At 38.1% G+C, this 27,834-nt stretch overlaps 2 protein-coding genes across 2 annotated transcripts; both read left to right on the top strand.

Annotated features, from left to right (window-relative positions):
• The first annotated feature begins 9,458 nt into the window (after positions 1–9,458).
• Positions 9,459–16,410, top strand: LOC123219675. Its single transcript, XM_044641672.1, has 2 exons — positions 9,459–9,777; positions 16,301–16,410. Exons 1-2 carry the CDS (start codon positions 9,459–9,461, stop codon positions 16,408–16,410), a joined length of 429 nt encoding a protein of 142 aa, XP_044497607.1.
• Positions 16,411–17,201: 791 nt separating this feature from the next.
• Positions 17,202–18,605, top strand: LOC123219674. Its single transcript, XM_044641671.1, has one exon. The coding sequence runs from the start codon at positions 17,202–17,204 to the stop codon at positions 18,603–18,605; it is 1,404 nt and encodes a 467-aa protein (XP_044497606.1).
• The last annotated feature ends 9,229 nt before the right edge of the window (positions 18,606–27,834 follow it).

The following is a 27,834-nucleotide window of genomic DNA, read 5'->3' as shown; positions in this document are numbered from 1 at the left end:
TAAGACTTTAGATGTACTACAAGAGCATTTCTTTTGGCCACATATGAAATAAGATGTAGAGCGCATTTGTACTCATTGCATTAAGTGTAAACAGGCCAAGTCTAGAGTCTTACCCCATGGTTTATATACACCTTTATCTATTCCTACTATACCTTGGGAGGATATCTCTATGGACTTTGTTTAAGGGTTACCTAGGTCTAGGAAAGGTAGTGATTCGGTTTTGTCGTGGTTGATAGGTTTTCAAAGATTGCACACTTTATTCCATGTCGTAAAACTGATGATGCAACTTACATTGCTGATTTGTTTTTCAAGGAAATCGTGTGTTTGCATGGAGTTCCAAGGAGTATTGTATCTGATCGTGATGTGAAGTTCTCAAGCTACTTCTAGAAGGTATTATGGGGTAAGTTAGGTACTAAACTACTATTCTCTATAACGTTGATATAACCCTTGTTGATCGATCTAACAAGAACTATAACAATCTATTGGAATTTTGCCCAAAGATCTATCTAGCATAAACCAAAAAAATTAAAACCCTCTTGTTATCTAACAACAAGGAACTCTATTTATCAAAGAAAGAATTCACAACTTTCTCAAGAAGTGAATTCAAAGAAAACTCTCACAAGAACTTTGGAAAAATTTGAAATTTTTTATTAGAATCAAGGCTGCCCATAATCTTGAGTTTAATACATATATATATGTTGCTTCTAACCCTAAAAAAAATACTAAACAAATCCTTTAAAAAAAAGGATAATAACAACTCATCACAACTAAGCACTCTCCTAATTAAACTAGGATAACAATTAGATAATAACTAAACAAACTTTCCTAATTAAACTAGGATACCAACTAGATAATAACTAATCACAAAAGGGCTAGCTAAATTGATGTAACTTGGGCTTCCATATGCATATTCAGTTAAGTATGAAATTTGGCCTTAGGAATAATGCCCAACACGTGCTCCTTGCTGCCCTTAGACCAATTTATGTATTTGGACTCCTTGTGTTAAAGTAAATTCTTTTAATTCTTCAAATTGAATTAAATGCACAACTCTTGAACTAAACTCCATGCTTGTCATGCTGTTGCCCATGAGTTAACCTTTGACTTCGCTCGGACTCTTCCCTATAAGCTCCAAATGACTTTAAACTAGCCCAATGATTATCGCTTTCATCTTCTTGGCTCTTGCTCGTGTAATTAGGCCTCTATCATAGCTCAATGGATCCAAATTCTTTGTGTTTGTTGAAGTAGAATTCGAACCTCTATCGTTATGCTTCCTCATGTGTGAATTTGGTAAAGCTATCCCTTGATCATTTGCATCAAACGTGTCACCCACAAATGGATGGACAAACAGAGATAGTCAATATAACTTTATCTCAGTTATTATGTGTTGTATTAGAAAAAAACTTGAGAACTTGGGAGCATAGCTTGCCACATGCAAAATTTGCATATAATAGGATTGTGCATACATCCACTGGTTATTCATTTTTTGAAGTTGTTTGTGGTTTTAATCCATCACCCTTCAGATTTGTTACCTTTACCTGTTGAGGAACGTACCAGTTTAGACGGTAAAAGGAAGGTAGAGTTAGTTCAACAGCTTCATGAGAAAGTTAGGCAAAATATTGAGAGGAGAACTGAACAATATGCCAAACAAGCTAACAAAGGAAGGCAAAAGGTGGTCTTCCAACCTGGTGATTGGGTTTGGGTGCACATGCGGAAGGAACGATTTCCATCCCAATGCAAATTGAAGTTACATCCGAGGGGTCCATTTCAAGTACTCGAGTAGATCAACGATAATGCCTACAGATTGGATCTTCCAGGTGAGTATAATATAAGTGCTACTTTTAATGTTTTTAACCTATCTCCATTTGATGATGCAAATTTGAGGACAAATCCTTCTCAAGAGGAAGGAAATGATGAAGGCATCGTAAAAGCATCGAGCCATCCAGGAGATCCGCTGCACATTTCGGTTGGGCCAATTATGAGGAGTAAAGCTAAGAAGATGCAACAGGCCTTAGTTAGGCTCATGGAGCACTTAGAGGCTAAAACCAGCTCACTCAAGGACGATTGGATGCTTGAAGGAGCCAACCGAAATGATAGAGGCATCGTAGAAGCATCGATCCATCAAGAAGATCCGTTGCACATTTCGATTAGGCCAATTATAAGGAGCAGAGCTAAGAAGATGCAACAGGTCTTAGTTGGGCTTATGAAGGGCATAGAGACTAAAACTAGCTCACTCAAAGATGATTGGATGCTTGAAAGAGCCAACCGAGAGGTCAACTTGGTTCAGACCTAAGCTTATGTGCAAACAGACTTTAAATAGCCATAACTTTTGATTCGGGAGGAGTTATAGGGCCTGTAATATATTAACATGAAACTCATTTCGAGCTCTATAACAACAATTAGTTTTGCTAGTTGCACCCAATTTGGAGGCCTAATTAAATCTATTTCAGTCTGTATTACACAGTTTTAGTTGGGCTTAGGTGGCTCGTGAAGGGCTTAGAGACTAAAACTAGCTCACTCAAGGATGATTGGATGCTTCAAGGGGCCAACCGAGAGGTCAACTTGATTCAGACCTAAGCTTATGCGCAAACAGACTTTAAATAGCCATAACTTTTGATCCGGGAGGAGTTATAGGGCCTGTAATATATTAACACGAAACTCATTTCGAGCTCTATAACAACAATTAGTTTTGCTAGTTGCACCCAATTTGGAGGCCTAATTAAATATATTTCAGTCTGTATTACACAGTTTTAGTTTACCTAAATTTAGGGTTTTTGGTTTTTATGATTTTAATTTTGTTTGTGATCGAGCTAGACTTTATTGAGCCCAATTGACATATTTTCTTTTAATTTAATTAGTGTTTTGGGTAGTTATTTAGGTAATGGGCTTAGGAAGTTTGAAAGTCCATTAGGTCATGGGTAGTTTAGGGTCAAGTTGGCATTGTACTGTATAAACTCACATTTTCATGATGGATGGATCTTTTTGTCGACTTGCATAATTTTGCTTACTCTTGAACTATCAAACCTTTGAACTTATCAAGCTTTAGTCTTGTGGCGTTCACCATTACGATTCCAAGGGTCATTCAATTCCATATCAATTCGGGTCAAGGGTCATTCAGTGACGAAACTGATTTAGTCCTGGGAAAAATATCTTCTTGGGCATTGGATCTTGCGTCAAATCGTCAAGGTTAGCATCACTTGGTTATCCAAGTGTTTCTCTATGAAAGACTTAGGAGAAACAACCTATATTCTTGGGATTAAAATTTATCAAGATAGAGAGCATAAACTGTTGGGCCTAAGTTAAAGAATGTACATGGATAAGGTGTTAAAAAGATTCTTTATAAGGGAATCCAAGAAAAGATTTCTGCCCATATCCCATGGTGTGTATCTTTTCAAAGAAATGTGTCCATCTTCACAATTTAAGAGAGATAAGATGAGTAGGATCTAATATGCCTCAGTTATAAGATCAACCATGTATGCCTTGTTATGTACAAGAGTTGATATCTTATAAGCCTTGAATGTTTTCAATTTATATTAATCTGATCTGGGTGAAACACACTGGATGATTGTTAAGAACATCCTAAAGCACCTGAGAATGACTAAGAATGCGTTCTTGGTTTATGAAGGGGATTTTGTACTCACTCTTATAGGCTTAGTGATGCTAGTTTCCAAACTGATCAAGATGATTTTAAATGCCAATCAGGGTTTGTGTTTTGTTTGAATGGTGGTGTAGTTAGCTAGAAAAGCTCTAAAGCAAAGTACAATAGCTGATTCTACAACAAAGTCCAAGTGCATTATTGATATAACCTTTGCTGATCGATCTAACAAGAACTATAACAATCTATTGGAATCTTGCCCAAAGATCTATCTAGCATAAACCAAAAAAATTAGAACCCTCTTGTTATCTAACAACAAGGAACTCTAATTATCAAAGAAAGAATTCATAACTTTCTCAAGAAGTGAATTCAAATAAAACTCTCATAAGAACTTTGGAGAAATTTGAAATTTTTGATTAGAATCAAGGCTGCCATAATCTTGAGTTTAATACATATATATATGTTGCTTCTAACCCTAAAAAAAATGAAATAAATCCTTTAAAAAAAAAGGATAATAACAACTTATGACAACTACTCTCCTAATTAAACTAGGATAATAATTAGATAATAACTAAACAAGTTCTCCTAATTAAACTAGGATACCAATTAAATATACTTCCTAATTAAACTAGAATAACATTTAGATAATAACTAAACAAGCTTTCCTAATTAAACTAAGATACCAACTAGATAATAACTAATAACAAAAGGGCTAGCTGAATTGATGTGACTTGGGCTTCCATATGCATATTTGGCTAAGTATGAAATTTGGCCTTAGGAATAATACCCAACACGTGCTCCTTGCTGCCCTTAGACCAATTCATGTATTTGGACTCCTTGTGTTAAAGTAAGCTCTTGTAATTCTTCAAATTGAATTAAATGCACAACTCTTGAACTAAACTCCATGGTTGTCATGTCGTTGCCCATGAGTTGACCTTTGACTTTGCTCGGACTTTTCCCCATAAGCTCCAAATGACTTTGAACTAGTCCAATGATTACCGCTTTCATCTTCTTGGCTCTTGCTCGTGTAATTGGGCCTCTGTCATAACTCAATGGATCCAAATTCTTCGTGTTTGTTGAAGTAGAATTCGAACCTCCATTGTTATGCTTCCCTATGTGTGAATTTGGTGAAGCTATCCCTTGATCATTCGCATCACTCCCCCTTCCTCGAAAAGATTCGACCTCGAATCTCCACCTACATAATCAAAAGGAAGAAGGTCAGAAACATTACAGGTTGCACTAACATTATACTCACCAGAGAGATCTAATTTATATGCATTGTCATTTATCCTTACAGTAACTTGAAAAATTCCATCTCCTCGTGGGTGAAGTTTAGATCGCCTTTGCAAAGGAAACCGTTCTTTGCATAAATGCAGCTAAACCCAATCGCCAGGCTCAAAAACCAACTTCTTACACCCTCGATTCCTTTGGTTTTTTTTTTGGTAATTAATAATTTTATACCAAAGAGAAAGAATATACAAACAGCTTATCTAGGACAAAGCCCCTATATTAAGCCAAAGACAAGCATACCTAGGACAAACCCCTAGGTTGTGCCACAAAACACCAAGTAACCAATAGAAACACCCAAATAATGGCACATAGAGAATCAAAACAACACCACAAATGCAAACCAACTAATAGGACCACAAAATGCCTACATAAAGATCAAATGAGGGATACCCCAATTGTTGGCGATGGACTCATTTTCACTAGACTTGTTTACTTTATTCAAGCAAGTCACCTATACTTTAACACATTCTTTTATAGGCATAGTTACTCTCTCCTTGGGTAGTCCACCTCGTCCAAAGCAAATGTCATTCCTAACCTTCCAAATGTAGTAGACGGTTGCACCAAAGCATAACTTACACACAATGTTCTTGAAATTGTCTTCCTTCCATTTTCTAGCCAAGTCCTCAATCAAAGAAACCCAAGGTTGAGGATTGAGATGTGGATGACAAAGATTAAGAACCTCATACCAGATTTGGGAGCTAAAAGTGCAGCTAAAGAAAAGGTGATCCATGCTTTCCGGTTCCTCATTACACAAAGGGCACACATTGTGAGAGACAATGCCGATTCTTACTAACTTATCCTTTGTCATAAGTTTGCCTTTTATACCCAACCACACAATGAAAAAATGTCTTAGAAAATGTCTTTTGAACCAAACAAGGTTGTGCCAAGAAACCTTTTCTCTCCTAATTCGAATTACCTCCCAAGCCGATTTGATAGAAAAGATGCCGATTTGATTCCTTTGGTTCACCACTTGTTGGTTCCTTTTATCTATGTTTTGCCTCACTTTCTCATGGAAATTGCGCACAAACTCTGCTTCTTAGCACCATCAAAATTAACACACTCTTCCAAAGGTAAAGGAGATAAATCTAATGGTATTAAAGGAATAAAACCGTACACAATTTCAAAAGGTGAATAGTGCATGGATGAATGCACAACCCTATTATATGCAAACTCTACATGGGGTAAACTTTCATCTCAAGACTTCACATTCTTTTTTATGATAGCACGCAATAATTGCCCTAAAGTTCTATTCACAACTTCAGTTTGACCATCAGTTTGTGGATGACAGTTAGTACTAAATAACAACTTAGTTCTTAATTTCGCCCACAAGGTCTTCCAAAAGTAAGACAAAAATTTTGCATCCCTATCACTAACAATAGTTCTCGACATACCATGCAAACGTACTACCTCTTTAAAAAACAAATCAGCAACATGTGAAGCATCATCAGTTTTATGACATGGAATAAAGTGTGCCATCTTAGAAAACCGATCAACTACCACATAGATGCTATCATTACCACGTCTAGTCTTAGGTAGTCCAAGTACAAAATCCATAGAAACATCTACCCAAGGTGAATGTGGAACAAGCAATGGCGTGTACAAACCATGTAGATGCACTTTAAACTTAGCTTGCAAACATGTGATACAATTAGTGCAATACTTAGAGATGTCAGATTTCATGTTAGGCCAAAAAAAGTGCTATTGTAAAACATCTAAAGTTTTAGCTATGCCAAAGTGGCCCATCAAACCTCCTTCGTGTGCGTCACGAATGAACATCAAACGCAAAGAACACTTAGGCACACAAAGCTTATTCAAATGAAACAAGTACTCATTATGCCTATAAAATTTTTCAAAGGCAGCTTTCTCACATGCATTATACACATTGCTAAAATCATGATCATGTGCATACAACTCTTTAATATGCTCAAAACCAAGCAATTTAGCATCTAAAGTAGTAAGAAGTGCGTACCTTCTTAACAGTGTATCAGCCACAACATTTTTCTTACCTTGCTTATATTTGATGACGTATGGGACGAATTCAAGAAATTCACTCCACTTTGCATGTCGCTTATTGAGTTTGTTTTGAACCTTCAGATACTTCAAACTTTCATGGTCAGTATGGATAACGAACTCTTTAGGCACAAGGTAGTGTTGCCATGTCTCTAATGCCCTCACTAATGCATACATTTCCTTGTCATATGTTAAGTAGTTCAATGTTGTGCCATTCAATTTTTCACTAAAGTATGTGATTGGCTTGCCCTCTTGCATAAGAATGACACCAATACCCCCTCCCGAAGCATCACATTCAATCTCAAAGGTTTTATCAAAGTTAGGCAAAGCAAGAACAGAAGCAGAAATTAACTTAGATTTAAGTGTATTAAACGCCCTATCTTGTTCATCACCCCACTTAAAACCAACATTCCTTTTAATAACTTCTGTCAAAGGGGCGGTTATGCTAGAGAAATCATGCACAAAACGCCCATAAAAACTAGCTAAGCCATGGAAACTACGAACATCCCCAACTTGTTTAGGTGTAGGCCAAGATTCAATAGCCTTAACCTTCTCATTATCAACCTCAATACCATGCTCGCTAACAACATAACCTAAAAATATTACCTTAGGCACACAAAATGTACATTTAGCAAGCTTAGCATAGAACTTTTGTGCACGCAAAACACTAAAAACAAACCTCACATGCAAAACATGGTCTTTAAGTGATTTGCTATATACAAGTATATCATCAAAATATACAACAACAAATTTGCCAATAAATTCACACAAAACATGGTTCATCAAGCGCATGAACGTACTAGGAGCATTAGTTCACCCAAAAGCCATCACTAACCACTCATATAACTCATATTTTGTTTTAAAGGCAGTTTTCCATTCATCTCCTATTTCCATTCTAATTTGATGATAACTAGACATTAAATCAATTTTAGAGAATATATGTGTACCATGCAATTCATCTAACATATTATCTAAACGAGGAATAGGATGACGATACTTTACAATGATTTTGTTGATGGCATGACAATCAACACACATATGCCATGATCCATCCTTTTTTGGCACCAATAGAATAGGAACGACACATGGGCTCATGCTTTCTTTAATCAACCCTTTTGACAATAACTCATCCACTTGACATTGTAACTCCTTTGTTTCTTCGGGGTTGCTCCTAAAAGCTAGTCGATTTGGAATTTGTGCTCCAAGAATGAAGTCAATTTGATGTTCTATCCCCCTCAATGGCAGCAAACCATCAGACATGGATTCGGGAAACAAATCTTCAAATTCCTGCAACAAAGCTTGAAAAGAACTAGGAAGAGAAGAGAGAATTAGGTTAGATTCAAAAGATAAACATGCATACTTGATTACCAATAGTATCAAAGGCTGCCTTGTTAAATAAGCCTTTCGAACCTCACTCCCTCTTGCATAGAAATTGCCTTTTACCTTTTTTTTTGCCACTCTTTGCACACTATTCTCTCCTTTTGCATGCATCTTTTCTTTTCTTTTCCACGTGCACTCTCACATTCACTCAAAGTTTCTCACAACTGATCGATCTAACAAAAACTATAACAATCTATTGGAATCTTGCCCAAAGATCTATCTAGCATAAACCAAAAGAATTAGAACCCTCTTGTTATCTAACATCAAGGAACTCTAATTATCAAAGAAAGAATTCACAACTTTCTCAAGAAGTGAATTCAAAGAAAACTCTCACAAGAACTTAGGAGAAAACTTTCTCAATGTTGTTGCTGAAGTTTGGAACCAAGAAGCACAAGGCAGCCCCATGTTCAATGTGACAAGCAAACTTAAAAAACTGAAAATTGAATTAAGGAAGTTCAATAAGGAGCATTTTGGTCACATATCCGAAAGAGTATTAGAAGCTAGAAAGCAACTTGAAAATGTCCAAGAGCTTCTCCGGATAAACCCCTTGGATGAGGATCTTGCTAGGGAGGAAAAAATAAGTCTAGAATCCTATAGATCCATCTCTTTAGCTGAGGAATCTTTGGCTAGACAAAAATCAAGAGTCCATTGGCTTAAGGAAGGTGATCAAAACACTAAATATTTCTTCAAAAGCATTAAGGGCAGAAGAAATAGAAACTCTATCTATGGGATCCAAAGGGAGAATGGCACCTTTGTTTATGGCATGGAGGAGGTGAAGGCGGAATTTGTAGATCACTTCAAATCTTTCCTAAATGTAAAGGAGCATTCAAATGTGAACCTTGAGCAGCTCAAAAAGGTAGTCAAATTCCGGCTTGGTGAAGAGGAAAAAGGAATGCTTATCAAAGAAGTTTCAGCGGAGGAAATCAAAGAAACCATCTTTGCCATGGATAATAACAAGGCTCCGGGTCCGGATGGATATGGTGCATGTTTTTTCAAGTCGGCATGAAACATCATTGGTGATGATATTATAAGGGCCATCAAACACTTCTTCAAAACAGGCCACCTTTTAAAAGAGGTAAATTGCACTATTCTTGCTCTTGTTCCTAAAGTTGCTAACCCTACTTTTTGCAAGGATTTCAGACCTATTGCTTGCTGCAATACAATGTACAAATGCATCACTAAAATCATGGCAAACCGCCTCAAGGTCCTTCTTCCGCAGTTCATAAACAAAGCTCAAGGAGCCTTTGTGGGAGGCCGTAGCATTGGTGAAAACATCCTTCTATGCCAAGAGCTTATGCAGGGATACCATAAGGACACTCTTGAAAAGAAATGTGCCATAAAGATTGATATTATGAAAGCTTATGACTCTTTGAATTGGGATTTCTTACTTGCTGCTCTTAATACCATTGACATACCGCAAACTTTCATAACTTGGATAAGGAGTTGCATCACTAGTCCTAAGTTTTCAGTGGGCTTAAATGGTGAACTTGTGGGCTTCTTCAAAAGTACTAGGGGGCTAAGGCAAGGGGATCCGCTCTCTCCTCACCTTTTTGTCATTGCTATGGAGGTGCTCTCTTGCATGCTTAGTGACCTAAAGGAGAATGCTCAGTTTAGCCATCATTGGAAGTGCAAAAAGAATAATATCACCCACTTATGTTTTGCGGATGATCTCATGATTTTTTGTAGGGCGGATGTCTATTCCATATCCCTTATAAAAGAGGTATTAGATTGCTTCCACTCTTGGTCCGGGCTTAAATCAAATCTGTCCAAGAGCAATATTTACCTTTCGGGAGTCAATAATGCTGAAGCGGAACACCTAAAATCAATCCTTGGCATTGATTTTGGCTCTCTCCCTTTTAAATACCTTGGTGTCCCTATGATCTCTTCAAAACTAAGGATTGATGATTGCAAACCCCTTATTGATAAGATTGTGGCAAGGATCTCTTCTTGGAAAAGCAAGTTCCTTTCTTATGCTGGAAGACTTATCCTTATCAAGGCTATCCTCTTTAGCATCCAAGTATATTGGTCTTCTACATTTATCCTCCCTGCAAAGGTGCATAAGGTAATTGATAGCTACCTTAGAAATTTCCTTTGGAGTGGAGACATATCCTGTAGCAAGAAGGCAAAAGTTGCTTGGGATGACATTTGTCTCCCAAAGGAGGAAGGAGGATTGGGCATTATGAAAAGCAAATCTTGGAACAAGGCTGCCATGATGAAGCATATATGGAAGCTCCTTCAAAATGCTGGAACTTCCTTATGGGCCGATTGGATCAATGACAATCACTTGAGAAATAAAAGCTTTTGGGGATAAATTCAAGCAGCAATTGTTCTTGGGTTTGGAGGAAATTGCTTTCTCTAAGGGAAAGCATCAAGGGAAAAATCAAAAGAATTGTAGGTAATGGGCAGAATACTCACCTTTGGTATGACAATTGGCACCCTCTAGGCCCTCTCATAGACAAATATGGCCATAGAGTGGTTTATGATTCAAGACTTCCGTTGTATTGTAAAGTAAAGGAGGTGATTGAAGAAGAAGCATGGAAGTGGCCTTTGACAAATTCCACAGCTCTTTTGGAACTAAAAAATACCATCATTCCTCCTCCTTCTCATGGTGATGATATCCTTTGGTGGAAACCAAGCTCCAATGGTTTATTCTCCATCAAATCGGCTTGGAATAGCATTAGAGGATCCAAAGCCAAAGTGCCATGGTATAGTATCATTTGGTTCAAAAGACATTTCCCAAGGCACTCTTTCATCGCATGGATGGGGATCAAGGGTGGTATGAAGACCAAAGATAAGCTTTATGACCTCGGCATCATTCCAAGCAATATGTGTGGTCTATGCAATGGGGATCCGGAAAGCATGGATCATCTCTTTTTCAAATGCCCTTATTCTGCCGCCATTTGGAGTCATTTTGCTAATCTTTGCTGGTTTGATATTCCCCCCCTTCCTTGGGGCACTCTTGTTCTCTACTATGCCGACAAATGGAAGGGAGATAAACTTCTACACATCATTTGTAAGCTTTGCTTTGGTGCCACTTTATACTACATATGGGTTGAACGTAACAATGTATACTTTGGTAGGAACAAATCTCCGCAAGAAAGAATCATTGCCGCCATCAAGGATTGTGTGAAAGCTAGAACATTGTCCTTATCAAACATTCAAAGATCTTCCGTAAATGACTCCATTGCATTGATATGGGACTTGCCGAGATCCATATTTTGTTAACTTGCTGATTTTCGGATATTGGAATTGTAATGTCTTGTTTTCTTATAGCTAGTTTTATGCTTATGTGATTTCGTATGGCTTGTAGTTTTGGTTGTTTGCTCTCCTTATCCATAGCTTTGAGTTTTCGGTTGTACTTAGCTTGAGCCTATTTGCTACTTGTTTGTACTCTTGTGTTACATGCATGATTGTTGGCATAACCTAGGGGCATGTCCTAGGTATGCTTGTGTTAGGTTTAATCTAGGGACATTGTCCTAGATAAACCAATATGTACATTTTGTCTTTGGTATAAAAATCATTAATTACTTACCAAAAAAAACTTAGGAGAAATTTGAAATTTTTGATTAGAATCAAGGCTGCCATAATCTTGAGTTTAATACATCTATATATATGTTGCTTCTAACCCTAAAAAAAACGAAATAAATCCTTAAAAAAAAAAAAGATAATAACAACTCATGACAACTAAGTACTCTTCTAATTAAACTAGGATAACAATTAAATAATAACTAAACAAGCTCTCCTAATTAAACTAGGATACCAATTAAATATCCTTCCTAATTAAACTAGAATAACAGTTAGATAATAACTAAACGAGCTTTCCTAATTAAACTAGGATATCAACTAGATAATAACAAATCACAAAAGGGCTAGCTGAATTGATGTGACTTGGGCTTCCATATGCATATTCGGCTAAGTATGAAATTTGGCCTTAGGAATAATGCCCAACACGTGCTCCTTGCTGCCCTTAGACCAATTCATGTATTTGGACTCCTTGTGTTAAAGTAAGCTCTTTTAATTCTTCAATTTGAATTAAATGCACAAGTCTTGAACTAAACTCCATGCTTGTCATGCCGTTGCACATGAGTTGACCTTTGACTTCGCTCGGACTCTTCCCCATAAGCTCCAAATGACTTTGAACTAGCCCAATGATTGCCACTTTCATCTTCTTGGCTCTTGCTTGTGTTATTGGTCCTTCGTCATAGCTCAATGGATCCAAATTCTTTGTGTTTGTTGAAGTGGAATTCGAACCTCCATCGTTATGCTTCCCTATATGTGAATTTGGTGAAGTTATCCCTTGATCATTTGCGTCAATTACCCTTTTAGAAGCAACAAAAGAAGTTGTGTGGATCAAGAAGTTCGTTATTGAACTTGGAGTGGTTTCAAGTATCATTAAACTGATTGAGCTCCATTGCAAGTACAATGAAGTGATTCTTAGGCAAATAAACCACAGTCTCATTAGAGGTCCTTACAGATACTCAGACAATATCACTTGATTTGAGAGATTATTCAATGTGGTGATATACAAAGAGAAAAGATTAATACAGATGACAATTTAGCTGACCCATTGACAAAGCCTTTATCGTAGTAGAAGCATGATAGACATGTAGCAGGATTGGGCATTAGATATATGACTGATTGGTTATAGTGCAAGTAAGAAATTGTTAGGGTCGGTGCCCTAATGCCAATTGATTTAGCATTTGAAATTGTAATTTTACATTTATTAATTAATAAAGGATTAATTGTTATTCAATTTATATATGTTCTTTTATATGATTATGTAAATAACATGCCCTTAAAATGGTAGAACTATAATAAGGGCATCAAACGACTGATCATGGGAACCCTATACACATGTTAAGTGACCATTCTAGAAATGTTCATAATCCAGACATTACAATGAACAAGGGCACATGTAATGATGATGGGATTATTATAGTATTGAGCGACTCCACCGAAAGGTGGTGATAATTCTCATGTGTCAAAGCTATTCATAGACAACTTGGTGTAACACATAGGTGCACATTATAGACATATTCATTAGACTAACCCTACTAGAGGATATCCATATGGATGGTTGCTCTAGTGTCTATGGAACAAATCCTTTAGACACTAGAGGTGCATGTGATCCTATGACTTGAGATCGCTAGAGCGTCTTATGTAAGGATCAATATCGTTTGATGCTATCCAAAGTACCACTGTAATTGTGGTATCATAAAGGTAGTGTGCAACCATATCATAAGATACATGGAGGCTATGGTTGATCAATAAAAGATTTGTCACTCTTGAGCACAGAAGAAGATATCTCATATAAGAATATTGAATGGTATTCATGACTGATTAAATCTGTGGCCATAATGGGATAAAGTTGTAGTCTAATCTATGTAAGTCATTAATGTATATTAGTTCATACTGAAAAACTACTAAGATAAACACATTTCTATATCTTAGCTTCGAGAGATATTAGTTGACAAAAGGATTGAATTGTATGTAATTGTGATGTTGTAAAAGTTTAAGAGATGTCCATTGACACTCTATCATTTGGGTGGCATTACTAAAGGTCAACTTGGTTTGTATCTGAATTCGATCTGAATTCAAAGATGTCTGTTCAATGGAGAATTTATAGGTCACATGCATATAAGGGTTGATATGAACCTAGAGGCAAGGATCATTTAGTGACAATCTTGGTGTTTGAGGGGAGAGAGAGAGAGAGAGAGAGATTTCGATTAACCACGCTTTGACCAAGTTTGACTTGGTGTGTATAGTGCTATTTTGCATTATACAAAATTAAAATACATGGCAAGGTAGGGCAAGCCTTGTCCAATTGTGTAGTGTTTGTGACATACTAGGTGGCACCTTTTTTGTGCACTTGTGCATGGTTTAAAGTGTGTTGGGTGGTGCACAAGTGTACCACCGATGCACATGTGTTGATGGAGATGGGTTCGGATGAAATTCCATAAGCACTCAGATTCCGGCACACATATAAATAATAATCATAAGTGTGAGTTTACAGAGGTCAAATTAAAAAAATAATACGCCACATACAGAAAAGAAAAACCCTAGTCACCATCTAGATTTTTCCTGATTTTCTTTCTCCCCTGTGAACATGTTCCAGACCATATCACAAAAGCCTTAGCAACCTTCTTCCTAGATAGCCTCATGTGTTCATGCTCCATGTGGATATCAGGGCATCGCCTTACGAGGAATGGATAACATTTGTTTCTTTGCCACATAAAGACTTGGAGGAGCCATCAATGCAAGTATATACCTTAAAAATACCCTATGGTTGTTTTTGTATATTCATGTTAAATATGTTTTAAAATGGGGTATCCTGGTCAAGGTTTTAAGATCATTTGATTTTTATAAATTTTTAATTCTGCTACACTACCGATTATTAGCGCCCTAAAACCCTTCAGTTGGTTCTATTTCTTTCTTGAAAGACACCCACAACCATTTCCAAGGATAGACCATCAACCAAGCTAAAAGTCACCTCTACCTTACTGAAGTCTCAAATGAGAAGAACATTCAAATTGTGGAAGCTTTGAACTTTGAGATTGGTAGCCTCCTTTTCAAATACTTGGGCATGCCCATTACGGCTGGAAAGTTAAAGGTAGGGGATTGTAAGCCTCTTATGGACAATTTTGGGAAGAATTTCCTCTTAGAGAAGCAAGTTCCTTTCTTATGCTGGCTAGCATATCCTTATTAAATCCATCCTTTTTAGCATCTAAGTTTATTGGTCTTCTTTGTTTATTCTTCCCTAAAAAATTCATAAGGAGATTGATAAATACATTAGAGGTTTCTTTTGGAGTGGTGTCTCTTTGAATTGTAGGAAAGCCAAAGTTGCTTAGGATGAGGTTTGTACTCTTAAGAAGGAAGGAGAACTTGGAATTATGAAGAGTAAGACTTGGAATAGGGCTTCTAAGGTAAAACATTTATGGAATATTTTGTAAGGTGGTAATTGTTATCTTTGGGTGAATTGGATAAAGGAGCATAAATTGAAAAATAAGAGTGATGCAAACCTTGACAATTTGATGTAAGACCCAACACTCAAGAAGATATTTTCCTAAGATTGAATCGGTTTCGTCACGTAATTAAACCTTGACCCGAATCGATATGGAATCGAATGAACCTTGGTATTGTGAATGGTGAACGCCACAAGACAAGCTTGATAAGTTCAAGATTGTAAACTCAACAGTAAGCAATCTATTTGTGCAAGACGACCTAAAAAAACTCCATTCATCATGAAATGTTTTGTTTTTATAGTACAATGCCAACTTAACCCTAAATTACCCATGACCCAATGGACTTCCAAACTTTCTAAAGCCCATTACCTAAGTAACTACCCAAAGCACTAATTAAATTAAAAGAAAATATATCACTTGGACTCAATAAAGTCTAGCTCGATCACAAACAAGATCAAAATCATAAAACTGAAAATCCTAAACTTGGGCAAACAAAAAACTGTGAAATAAGAACTGAAATGATGTTATTTGGGCTTCCAAATTGGGTGCAACCAGCAAAATGGGTTGTCGTTATAGAGCTCGAAACGAGCTTCACGTTGATATATTACAAGCCTTGTAACTCATTTCGGATCAAAAGTTACGACCGTTCAAAGTCTGTTCGCGCATAAGCTTGGGCCTGAATCAAGTGACCTCTTTGTTGGCTCCTTCAAGCATCTAATCGTCCTTGAGTGAGTTGATCTTAGTCTCCAAGCCCTCCACGAGTCCAACTAAGGCTTGTTGCATCTTCTTAGCTCTGCTCCTCGAAATTGGCCCAACCGAAATATGTAGTGGATTTCCTTGATGGCTCGATGTGCCTACGATGCCTCTATCAAAGAGGTTGTTGGAAATTAGGCCATACGGAAATTGCTCTTGGACTTAGCAAAAAATTCTTAGCCTATGGGAGGTAATTAGACTCAAGTTCAAGAAAATTATTGGAAATGGTCATAATGCTCACTTATGACATGACAATTGGCACCCTCTTGGCCTTTGCTTGATAAGTTTGGCCCTTGGGTTATTTGTAATTCAGGTTTTCCTAAGAAAGCTCTTGTTAAGGAGATAGTTTATGGAGAGACTTGGAAATGGCTGGAAGCCAATTTTGTCCATCTCTTGGAGATAAAAAAATCATATGCTTGTTGAGGCCTCTTGGTAGAAAAGACACCATTTGGTGGTTGTCCAATCCTAATGGTGTGTTTTCTATTCATTTAGTTTGGGAGGTCCTTAGAGAAAAAAGAGATGAAGTCTCATCACTTGGTTAGCAATTAAAGGTAAATTCATGACACAGGGTTTTGGAGAATTTCAGAAAAGGTGGAAGAAGCAAAAGAAAGGTTGGAAAAAGTCATCTATAATAGCTTAAGTTAGAGTGAGAAAATGCTCTCCCTTCTCTCTATAATCCTTACCCTTTTCCTTCAACATCTCCACCCCATTGTCAACCTTTCCTTAGGTTGGTGACCACTCCGGCACCAACCCTTGGCCGGAGACCCCTTGGTCGCCGGCTCCTCCCTCCGTGCAGCTCCTCTCTCCTGTTTTCTCTATTCGGACATCCTCTTGTTTCTAGCTTTAGTTCTTTTAGTAATGCAAGCTGTGTTTTCTTCCATTCTCTTCCCTCTTCCCCTATTACTATAATGTTGTGTTTTTATTTTTTCTCGCATTTTCAGTTTGCATTGCTCCGGTGACCTTAGTTCCTCCTCTCCTTCCTTCCTCGGTGTGTCTAAACCCCTCCAAAAAATTCAAATTTCAAAGTTTTTACTCTTTCTTTGGTCTTTCCTTTTTTGGAAGTCTGCAGCTGTCTACTTTTCGTCCAAAACTGAACTTTCCTCTTTTGGCATTGCATAGTCTACTGTGCATTGTCTCTTCCGTGTATCTTTGACTGCTGCGCCTAGCATAGGCTGTTTTTTCTCCTTACTTGGCATATCCACTTGATTGAAGACATGCATAACAAGGAACCTTCTTTACCACCTCATTTGTCAACTTCTTCTCTTCTCCAAAACAGGTTGGTTCCCCTTGCCATTGAAAAGGTTTCTACTTCTTCCCCTAACACTCCCTCGGCAGTAGCTGGAGAAGGTGAAAAGAAAAGTTCATGGAACTCCCTTTTCTCCCCTCGGAAACCCTCTATGAAGCTGGAGTTTTTTGAACCTAAAGGGAAGGATACCTTGGGGCGAATTTGTGTGGCACCTCCTCCCGAAGTAGCTGAGCAAGGAGCAACTAGATGGAATTCATGTGCGGTGGGCTTCTTCCTTGGCAAAAGGCCACCATTCTTGACTGTTAAAAGAGCTTTGGAGAGGTATTGGTCCTCGTTTGGCCTCAAAGATGTTATGACCTCCGGCCAAGGTGTCTTCATCCTTAAGTTTCAAGACATTGATGGAGTTATGAGAGCTGTGGAAGAGGGACAACTAACCATTGCAGGGCAGCCATTCCTTGTTAGGAAATGGACTACAAATCTTCCAATGGTAATCAATGATGTCAAAAAGGTTGCTATTTGGGTTAGATTGTATGGCATACCTCTTGAATTTTGGACCCCAAAAGGTCTTAGCTACATAGCAAGTGCAATTGGAAATCCTCTCTATGTGGACTCCATAACTGAAGAAGGGACAAGGCTGGACTTTGCAAGAATTTGTATAGAGGTAAAGGTGGATGCGGAATGTCCTGATTCAATATGTTTAGCTTTGCCGAATGGAGAATCAGTGATAATCCAAGTGGAATACACATGGAAACCTATTAAATGCAAGGGATGTCAATGTTTCGGTCACACCACAGCAAGTTGTTCTCTAGCACCAAAGCAAAATGTTGTCTCTATCCCACGGAAAACTCCAAAGGAAGGGGCTAGAAGAGTGCTCCCTGTGAACTTTAATGGGAAAGACAAACTAGAGCAAGTAACAAAAGACTTTGACAATAAAACCAAAGGTAGAAAGATGGAGGTGCAAAAGCTGGAGGGGAAAACTTTGCTAACTCATAAGAATAATAGATTCTCTGCATTAACTATAAAGGAGACTCAAGAACTTGGAAAGGAGAATATAATTCTGATTGAGGAAGGAAAGCATGGGATTTCCACTGGTGATAGTGATGCCATAATGGAGGGTAAGAAATACACTACATCGGCAGCAAATGAGAAAGCTCAAGAGAATGACGAAAGCTCCAAAAGCAGCACTAAAAATGCAACTGGAGGGGATGACTCGGACCAAGTTGCCTCTCCTATGATGCTTTCTTTTGGAGGGAAACTAAGAGTGGATGAGATGGACTTTAAAAAAGAAGATGCTGATTTGAAAAGTAGGAACTTGGGGAAGAAAGCGGCAAAGCAAAGAAAAGAAAATTCCACTCCCATCCCATCCAAATGACAAAAGTTGCTTGCTGGAATATTAGGGGCCTTAATGCCCCTATTAAACAAAGAGAGGTTAGACATTTCATCTTGCAAAATAATATTGATTTCATGGCTGTTTTAGAAACTAAAGTAGGAGCCCATAATATCACTAGTGTGACTCGTAATATATGGAGGGAATGGGAATATGATAATAATAATGAGGTGTGCCCTAATGGAAGGATTTGGGTAGGATGGAATAAAGAAGCAATCAGAATAGACATCAAAGAGAAGGCCTCCCAATTCATTCATGGTGATGCTTGGTTAGTGAAGGAGAATATTCATGTGGCTTTATCCATAGTCTATGGATTCAATCAACCATTGGAAAGGAAAAGTCTATGGAAGGAACTTAGTAAGCATTCAAATCAGTTGGGTAATAAGCCTTGGCTAATCATGGGGGATTTTAATGCAATTAGAGGGCCGTACGAAAAAATCGGAGGGGCTGCATGGGGAGATACTTATTGTGAAGACTTAAACAATTGTTGTAGAGAGGCTAACTTAGATGACTTGCGGTATATGGGGAACCAGCTCACTTGGAGTAATTCTAGTGAAGGCCAAAGGAGGATAGCTTGCAAATTGGATAGAGCTCTTGTCAATGAGCATTGGGGGGATGTGTTTCCGGATTCCTATGCTAATTTCCTCAATCCTATTATTTCAGATCACTCCCCATGTGTTGTGACGTGTGGGAGTATTGTGGAGAGGAGAAAGGTCCCATTCAAATTCTACAACATGTGGGCGAATCATGAAAACTTCCTACATGTTGTAAGGGAGGCTTGGAAAGAGGATTTTAATGGCAGCCCCATGTTTAATCTTGTCAACAAACTCAAGGGTTTGAAGGGAGAGTTAAGGAAGTTAAATAGAAGTGGTTTTTGGCAAATTTCCGAGCAGGTTTTGGAAGCAAAAAATATGGTTGAAAATATTCAAATGAGGCTCCAAAGCAACCCACTTGATGAAGATTTAGCCAAAGAAGAAAAGACTTGGCTGGAAAATTACAGTAGACTTAGTATGGCAGAAGAATCTTTGGCTTGCCAAAAGGCCAAAGTCCATTGGCTCAAAGAGGGGGACCAAAACACCAAGTATTTCTTTAAATGCATTAAAGGCCACAGTAATAGAAACTCCATAAATGGTGTATGCCTTGAAGATGGAACCTTTGTGAATAACATGGGTGATGTCAAGAATGAGTTTGTTAGTTACTTCAAGAAGATCCTCAACTCCTTGGATTCTTGTAAACTGAATTTTGAAGAGATTAAAAGGCTGGTCAATTTCCAAATTAAGCCTCAAGATGTGGAGACTATGACAAAGGATGTGGAGGAGGATGAGATTAAATCCATAATCTTTGCCATGGACAACAACAAAGCTCCTGGACCGGATGGCTATGGTGCTTTATTCTTCAAGGCAGCTTGGGAGATTGTTGGGAGTGATGTAGTCAAAGCTATCAAACATTTCTTTAGCTCCGGTCACCTCCTTAAAGAGGTAAATTGCACTATTCTTGCCCTTGTTCCTAAGGTTGCAAACCCTTCCTTTTGCAAGGACTATAGGCCTATCGCTTGTTGCAACACAATTTATAAATGCATTTCTAAAATCCTTACCAATCGCCTCAAAGGTATCCTCCCTAATTTTATTGATAAGGCCCAAGGAGCCTTTGTGAGTGGAAGGAACATTGGTGAAAATATAATGCTTTGTCAAGACCTCATGCACAACTATCACAAAACAAGCAAAGATAAGAAATGCGCCATGAAGATTGATTTAAAGAAAGCCTTTGATACGGTTCGGTGGGATTTCATTTTGGCAACTCTTGATGCTATAGGCATTCCTGGAAAATTTATAAGCTGGATTCAAGACTGCATCACCTCTCCTTCATTCTCTTTGGGGATTAATGGTGAATTAATAGGCTTCTTTAAGAGTTCACATGGGCTAAGACAAGGGGACCCGATTTCCCCTTATCTTTTTGTCATTGCTATGGAGGTTCTCTCCCGTATGCTTGGGGAGCTCAAGAACAATCCTTCTTTCAGCCATCATTGGAAATGTAAGAAAAACAATCTCACCCACTTATGCTTTGCCGATGATCTAATGTTGTTTTGTAGGGCGGATGTTGAATCAATTTCTCTCATGAAGAACACTCTTTCTCTCTTCCATGAATGGTCCGGACTCCAAATGAACTGCTCTAAAAGCAATATTTTCCTATCCGGAGTTTCCAAGGAGCAAAAGACTACTCTCTCGGCAACAATTAACATGGCGGTGGGAGAATTGCCGTTTAAGTATTTAGGTGTGCCAATCAAGTCCTCAAAGCTCAAAAACAGTGATTGCAAGCAGCTCATTGATAAAATTGTTGGGCGAATTTCCTCTTGGCGAAGCAAATCTTTATCCTATGCCGGAAGACTCACTCTCATAAAAGCAATCCTATTTAGCATCCAAGTGTATTGGTCCTCCATATTCATTCTCCCCTCTAGTGTCCATAAGGAGATTGATGGTATCTTAAGGAAGTTCCTTTGGAGTGGTGTATCAATGGATGGGAAAAAAGCAAAAGTTGCATGGGATGAGGTGTGCACCCCTAAAGAGGAGGGTGGTTTAGGTATTATGAGGAGCAAATCATGGAATACCGTAGCTGTTACCAAGCACATGTGGAAGATCCTTGCTGATAAGAGTACATCACTTTGGGTGGATTGGATCAAAGAAAACAAGCTAAAAGGTAAATGCTTTTGGGAGTTAAAACCAAATGGGGAGAGTTCATGGATGTGGAGAAAGATTCTAAGGCTTAGGGAACAAATGAAGAACAATTTCAAGAGGATCATCGGCAATGGAGAGAACACATTCCTTTGGCATGACAATTGGCACCCTTTTGGACCTTTGCTGGACAAATTTGGTACTCGGATCATTTATGATTCTGGCATACCAAGAAATGCATTAGTAAAAGAAGTGGTGGGCGGAAATAGGTGGAAATGGCCGGTGGCTAATTCATGTCACCTCTTGGAGATAAAGGAATCTCTTCCTTGCTGCCCAATGGGAGGTGAGGACACTCTAATATGGTCCCCTCAAACCAATGGCACCTTTACCATCAAATCGGCTTGGGAGGTAGTTCGCACTAGGAGAGAAAAGGTACCATGGCACAAACTTGTGTGGTTCAAAAGGCACTTCCCAAGGCATTCATTCATCACTTGGCTGAGTATAAGAGGTAAACTTATGACAAAGGATAAACTACTAAGTTTCGGTATTGGCACTCACAATATTTGTCCTTTGTGTAACGCGGAGCCGGAAAGTATGGAGCATCTCTTCTTCAATTGCAGCTTTAGTTCTCAAATTTGGTATGAAATTCTTAACCTTTGTCATCAATTAATTCTCCCCCAGCCTTGGATCTCCTTGGTCACGGACTTGGCTAGAAAATGGAAGAAAGACAACTTTAAGAACATTGTGAGCAAGTTAAGCTTCGGTGCTGCCATCTATTATATTTGGAAGGTTAGAAATGACATTTGCTTTGGAAGAGGAGGTCTACCGAGGGAAAGAGTAATGGCGCTTATAAAGGAATGTGTTAGAGTTCGGGTGACATGCTTGAACAAGGTAAGCAAGACTAGAGGAAATGAATACATTGCAAGCAAATGGGGTTTCTCCCCTTCGATTTTCATGTAGTCCATGTAGACTGATTTTGTTTAGATGAATGGTGATATTTGGAGTTTATATGTAATGCTTTTGTTCTTTTGTTCTTGTGTTATTTGCAATACCTAGGGGTTTGTCCTAGGATTGCATGATTAGGCTAAATCTAGGGGCTTTGTCCTAGATAAGCCATTGTAAATCCTTTTCTCTTGGTATAAAATTATTACTTACCAAAAAAAAAAAAAAAGGTAAATTCATGACTAAAAACAAGTTGCTTAGATATGCGATTACTTCTCAAGACATTTGTGTGCTTTATAATTGACCTTGGAAAGTGTGGATCACATTTTCTTTGATTATGAGTTTAGCCTCTTCATTTGGAAGGAGATCATTAAGCTTTGCTTACAAGTCCATGTCCCTCAACCATGGAATGGTTTAATTGAAGACAAAGCAAGGTTATGGAATAATGATTCCTTGAAAATATAGTTAGCAAACTCTTTCTTGGTGCCTCTATCTATTACATATGGAAAGCAAGGAATAACATTTGTTATGGTGGAGTAAGAAGACCTAAAGAGCTTGTTATTGCAAATATTAAGGATTATGTTAGAGAAAGGGCTACTCTCTTATCAACATTGAGAAAACTAATGAAAATGTAAATATCGCCCATAATTGGGATCTCTCGGATATCATTTTTGCATATGAGTGGTGTTCCTTGCGTTGTCCTTATCTTAACTTGTCATTTCTTTGTGGTTTCATTGCTGATTTGTTCTCTACCCTTTATTTGGAGGGTTGTGTTCTTTTGTTGTTTTTGGCTTTTAGCCTCTTTTGCACAACTTGGGGGTCCCTCGTGGTGTACCTGATACGAACCCCACCTATATCAAAAGTAGAACCCAATATCCAATTTTGATTCGTTACCCAAGATCGTTCAAAGTAATGGTAAAAGTAATGGATGACACTAAGACCCTTTGTTTATAAAGAAACAAGAACCTTAGTTATTAAAAAATGTATGTCACATAATTTTAAAGATTAAGAATAAGCCTTGCAATTGATATGACAAGATAGAATTAGAAAACAATACAAGATCTTGTATAGTTTTCAAAGAACAAAGTAAAGAAAAAAATTCCTCTCCTTTGATTAAATTGTAAACTTGGATAATAAAACTAATAATGATCTCCAAATGACTAGAACGGTTTGAATCCACATGCTTGCTTATGATATGAAGAACAAATGAATTCAAAGCTTGTTTGAACCTCTTCGCCTTTGCTCTTGTCATTGGACCTTCATAAAACAAAAGATCATTTGACTTGCTTGGCACCTTGATTGCATCATTCCCCCCTTCCTCAAGATGATTCGTCCTCGAATCAATACCTTCATCAAAATCAAAAGGAGACAAATCAGTAACATTAAAAGTAGTACTAACACCATTCTCACCAGACAAATCAATCCTGTAGGCATTGTCATTAATGCGTTCCAACACTTGGAAAGGTCCATCTCCACGAGGTAATAACTTAGAATGCCTTTGAGTTGGAAAACGTTCTTTGCGCAAATGCACCCAAAGCCAATCGCCAGGTTCAAATACAACACGCACACGCCATTTGTTAGCTTGCCTTGTGTATGTTTCATTCTTGCGTTCAAGATTGGCTTGCACTTTTTCATGCATTACCTTCACAAATTCCGCCTTCTTTTTGCCATCTAGATTCACTTGTTCACTCATAGGTAAAGGAATTAAATCTACATAACTCAATGGAATAAAACCATAAACAATTTCAAAAGGGTAGAAATGAGTAGAAGAATGTACACTATGATTATAAGCAAACTCAATATGTGGCAAGCAATCTTCCCAAGACTTCAAATTACGCCTAACCATTGTTCAAAGTAATTGAGACAAAGTTCTATTAACAACTTCAGTTTGCCCATCAGTTTGTGAATGACAGGTGGTCGAAAACAAGAGTTTAATACCCAATTTACCCCACAAGGTTTTCCAAAAGTAGCTTAAAAACTTAGCATCTCTATCGCTCACAATTGTTTTAGGCATACCATGTAAACGCACAATTCATTAAAGAACAAATTGGCAATATGTTATGCATCATCAGTTTTATTTCATGCTGTGAAGTGAGCCATCTTAAAAAACCTATCCACAACAACATATATTGAATTATGCCCACGCCTAGTCCTAGGTAAACTAAGCACAAAATCCATGGAAATATCAATCCAAGGTGAACTAGGTATGGGTAGAGGCATATACAAACCATATGGTTTTAACTTAGACTTAACTTGTCTACACAAAATACACTTATCACAAATTCTTGCAACATCCTTTTTCATGTTAGGCCAATAAAAGTGATGATGTAAAACATCCAAAGTCTTAGTTACACCAAAGTGACCCATCAAGCCACCCTCATGTGCTTCACGTACAAGCAATTCACGCATGAACAATTAGGTACACACAACCTATTGTCCTTAAACAAGTACCCATCATGCCTATAAAACTTTTCAAAAGCAACTTTCTCACATGGATGATAAACATTACTAAAATCACTATCATTCGTATACAATGCTTTGATGTATTCAAATCCTAGCAATTTGGCATCTAAAGTGGCAAGTAAAATATACCTTCATGAAAGTGCGTTGGCCACTATATTTTCTTTACCTTGCTTATATTTGATGACATAAGGAAACGACTCAATGAATTCACTCCACTTGGCATGTCGCTTGTTAAGCTTGTTTTGTCCTTTCAAATGCTTCAAAGATTCATGATCAGTGTGTATCACGAACTCTTTAGGCCATAAATAATGTTGCCAAGTTTTTTTTTTGGTAAGTAATAATTTTATACCAAAGAGAAAAGGATTTACAAGTGGCTTATCTAGGACAAGCCCCTAGATTAAGCCTAGCACAAGCATACCTAGGACAAACCCTAGGTTATGCCGAAACAAGAACACAAAAATATTCAACCATTGGTACATAGAGCACCAAGGCAACAACACAAAAACAATCACACTACATGGAATACAATCACAAGACCGAACACCAACATAAGATTACTCAAATATTGCATGAGGTATACCCCAATTGTTTGCAATTGACACATTTTCACTAAACTTGTTAACTTTTTTCAAGCAAGTTACCCTTACTCTAACACAATCTTGGATAAGCATTGTAACTCTTTCCTTAGGTAATCCATCTCTTCCAAAGCAAATGTCATTCCTAACCTTCCAAATGTGGTAGACGGTTGCACCAAAGCATAGCTTACTCATGAAAAAAAAAATATTTAGATACACAAGTAATTCTCTCTCTTGAAAATGCTCTCCCTTCTCTCTAAAATCTTTTCCACTTTTTTTTGAATCTTTTCACTTTCGTCAACCTCACCCTTGGTTGTTGGCCCTTCCGGCTACAACCTTCAAACCGGTGACCCCACTGGTCGCCAGCGCCTCCTCTCATGGTGACTCTCCTCGTTGTTTTTCTCTTTTGGTCCTCTTTCAATCCAACTAGTATTAGGTTTTCAGTTTTGTGTGTTCCTTTCTTAGTCTCTCTTTTTTCCTTGTTTTGATTACACGTTTTCTTCTTCACATTTTTGAACGTCCATCTTTGGTTTTTAGTTACTGCCGTGTATCTGTGTCCTTTGTTATTTCCCAGCTTGTATTTTCCTTCTTCCTCCTTGTGATTGTTCTTGGAGCGCTTTCAAATTTCAAATTTGGCTGTGTTTTGTGTTTTAATGCAACTTTCCTCTTTGGTGTAAGCTGCAGGTCTGCTTTCCATGGTTAGTAATCTTTTTCCTGATTTAGTGTGCGTTGGCTGTTGTGTTCTCCTACTTGCTGTTTTTTCTTGAATATCGCATAGTATTATTATTCCCATGCAAAGTCCATCTCTCTTGGCTACAACTCCCTTACACCAAAATAGTATGGATTCTCCTGCTATGGGGAAGGCGTCTGATCTCGGCCCTTGCTTGGTGGAGCATACGGAAGTAGATGGAGAGGTGGTGAAGAGAGCTCCTTGGAACTCTCTCTTCACCCCTAAAAAGTCTAATGTAAAGCTGGAGTTTTTTGAACCTAAAGGGAAAGACTCTAAAGGGCGAATTTGTGTGGCACCACCTCAAGAAGTTGCTAAGCAAGGTGCAATCAAGTCGAACACTTGCGCTGTAGGTTTTTTCCTTGGCAAAAGGCCACCATTCTTGACGGTCAAGAGAGCATTGGAGAAGATGTGGACTGCTTATGGCCTCATAGATGTCATGACTTTGGGGCAAGGTGTGATTATTCTAAAGTTTCAAGATATTGAGGGAGCTTCAAGAGCTGTGGAAGAAGGACAACTTACCATACAAGGACAGCCGTTTCTCATTCAGAAATGGACTACAAACCTCCCTATGGTGATTAATGATGTTAAGAAGGTGGCTATATGGGTTAAAATGTATGGCATTCCCCTTGAGTTTTGGACTCCGAAAGGACTTAGCTACATAGCAAGTGCAATTGGAAATCCTCTTTATATGGATTCCATTATTGAAGAAGGGATAAGATTGGAGTATGCTAGAGTTTGTATTGAGATAGAGGTGGATTCGGAATGCCCCAAGGATATTAGTTTAACTTTGCCAAATGGAGAAACCATGGTAATCAATGTGGAATATGCATGGAAACCTATAAAATGCAATGGATGCAAATGTTTTGGACACTCCACAGCAAGTTGCTCTTTAGCATTTAAACAAGGTGATGACATAACTTCCCGTAATTCTTTGAAGAAGGTGGATGGATTTGTGATGCCTACAAGACTGCATGGAAAAGATAAAATGGCCCAAGTAACAAAAGGCTATGACAAGAAAACCAAAGACAAAGTGGGGGAGTTGCAAAAACCTATGGGGAAAAATGTGTTTGCACATAAGAGCAATAGATTTTCTGCCTTGGCTATTAAGGAGTCTCAAGAGCTGGAGAAAGATAAAATAAAGCCGAATCAGGAAGTAACGCATGGGAACACCTTGGGTGATGCAATTATGGAAGAAAAGAGGTATGAAAGTGAAGCTAGCACGTCGAAAGAGCCTTGTCCTCCCTTGGCAGCAAGTGTGAGTGCACGTGAAAGTGAAGTATCTCTTTTATACACAAGTCTGAAGTTGAGTGATACGGAGAATATGGATCAAGAAGCTTCTCCGGCAATGGTTCCATTTGGTGGAAAGCTTAAGGTGGATGAGATGGACTTTAGGAAGGAGGATGCTGATTTGAAGAGTAGGAACTTGGGGAAGAAATCGGCAAAGCAAAGGAAAGCAAATTCTCCACCCCATTCTTCGAAATGACCAAATTTGCATGCTGGAATATTAGGGGCCTTAATGCTCCTATCAAGCAAAGGGAGGTTAGACATCTTATTCTTCAGAATAATATTGATTTCATGGCTGTTTTAGAAACTAAAGTAGGGTCTCATAATATTCAAAGAGTGACAAGTAATATTATGAGAGATTGGGAGTATGACAATAATAATGGTGTATGCTCTAATGGGAGAATATGGGTAGGATGGAATAAGGAAGCTATCAGTATAGACATTAAAGAAAAGGCTCCCCAATTCATTCATCTTGATGCATGGTTAGTGAAGGAGAAAACCCATGTGGCGTTAACTATAGTGTATGGGTTTAACCAACCTTTGGAGAGGAA

This window comes from Mangifera indica, chromosome 6 (genome assembly GCF_011075055.1).
Source record: "Mangifera indica cultivar Alphonso chromosome 6, CATAS_Mindica_2.1, whole genome shotgun sequence".
Taxonomy (NCBI): Eukaryota; Viridiplantae; Streptophyta; class Magnoliopsida; order Sapindales; family Anacardiaceae; genus Mangifera; species Mangifera indica.
The sequence above is the reverse complement of the archived record's forward strand: the minus strand, read 5'-3'. Positions and strand labels throughout refer to the sequence as shown.

Excerpts from the sequence above, each read along its gene's own strand:
- LOC123219675 (XM_044641672.1), top strand. The coding sequence starts at position 9,459 with ATGGCAAACCGCCTCAAGGTCCTTCTTCCGCAGTTCATAAACAAAGCT. Across the intron at positions 9,778-16,300 it reads ACTTGTGGGCTTCTTCAAAA|GTTTTCCTAAGAAAGCTCTT; the intron begins GTACTAGGGGGC and ends TTTGTAATTCAG.
- LOC123219674 (XM_044641671.1), top strand. The coding sequence starts at position 17,202 with ATGCATAACAAGGAACCTTCTTTACCACCTCATTTGTCAACTTCTTCT.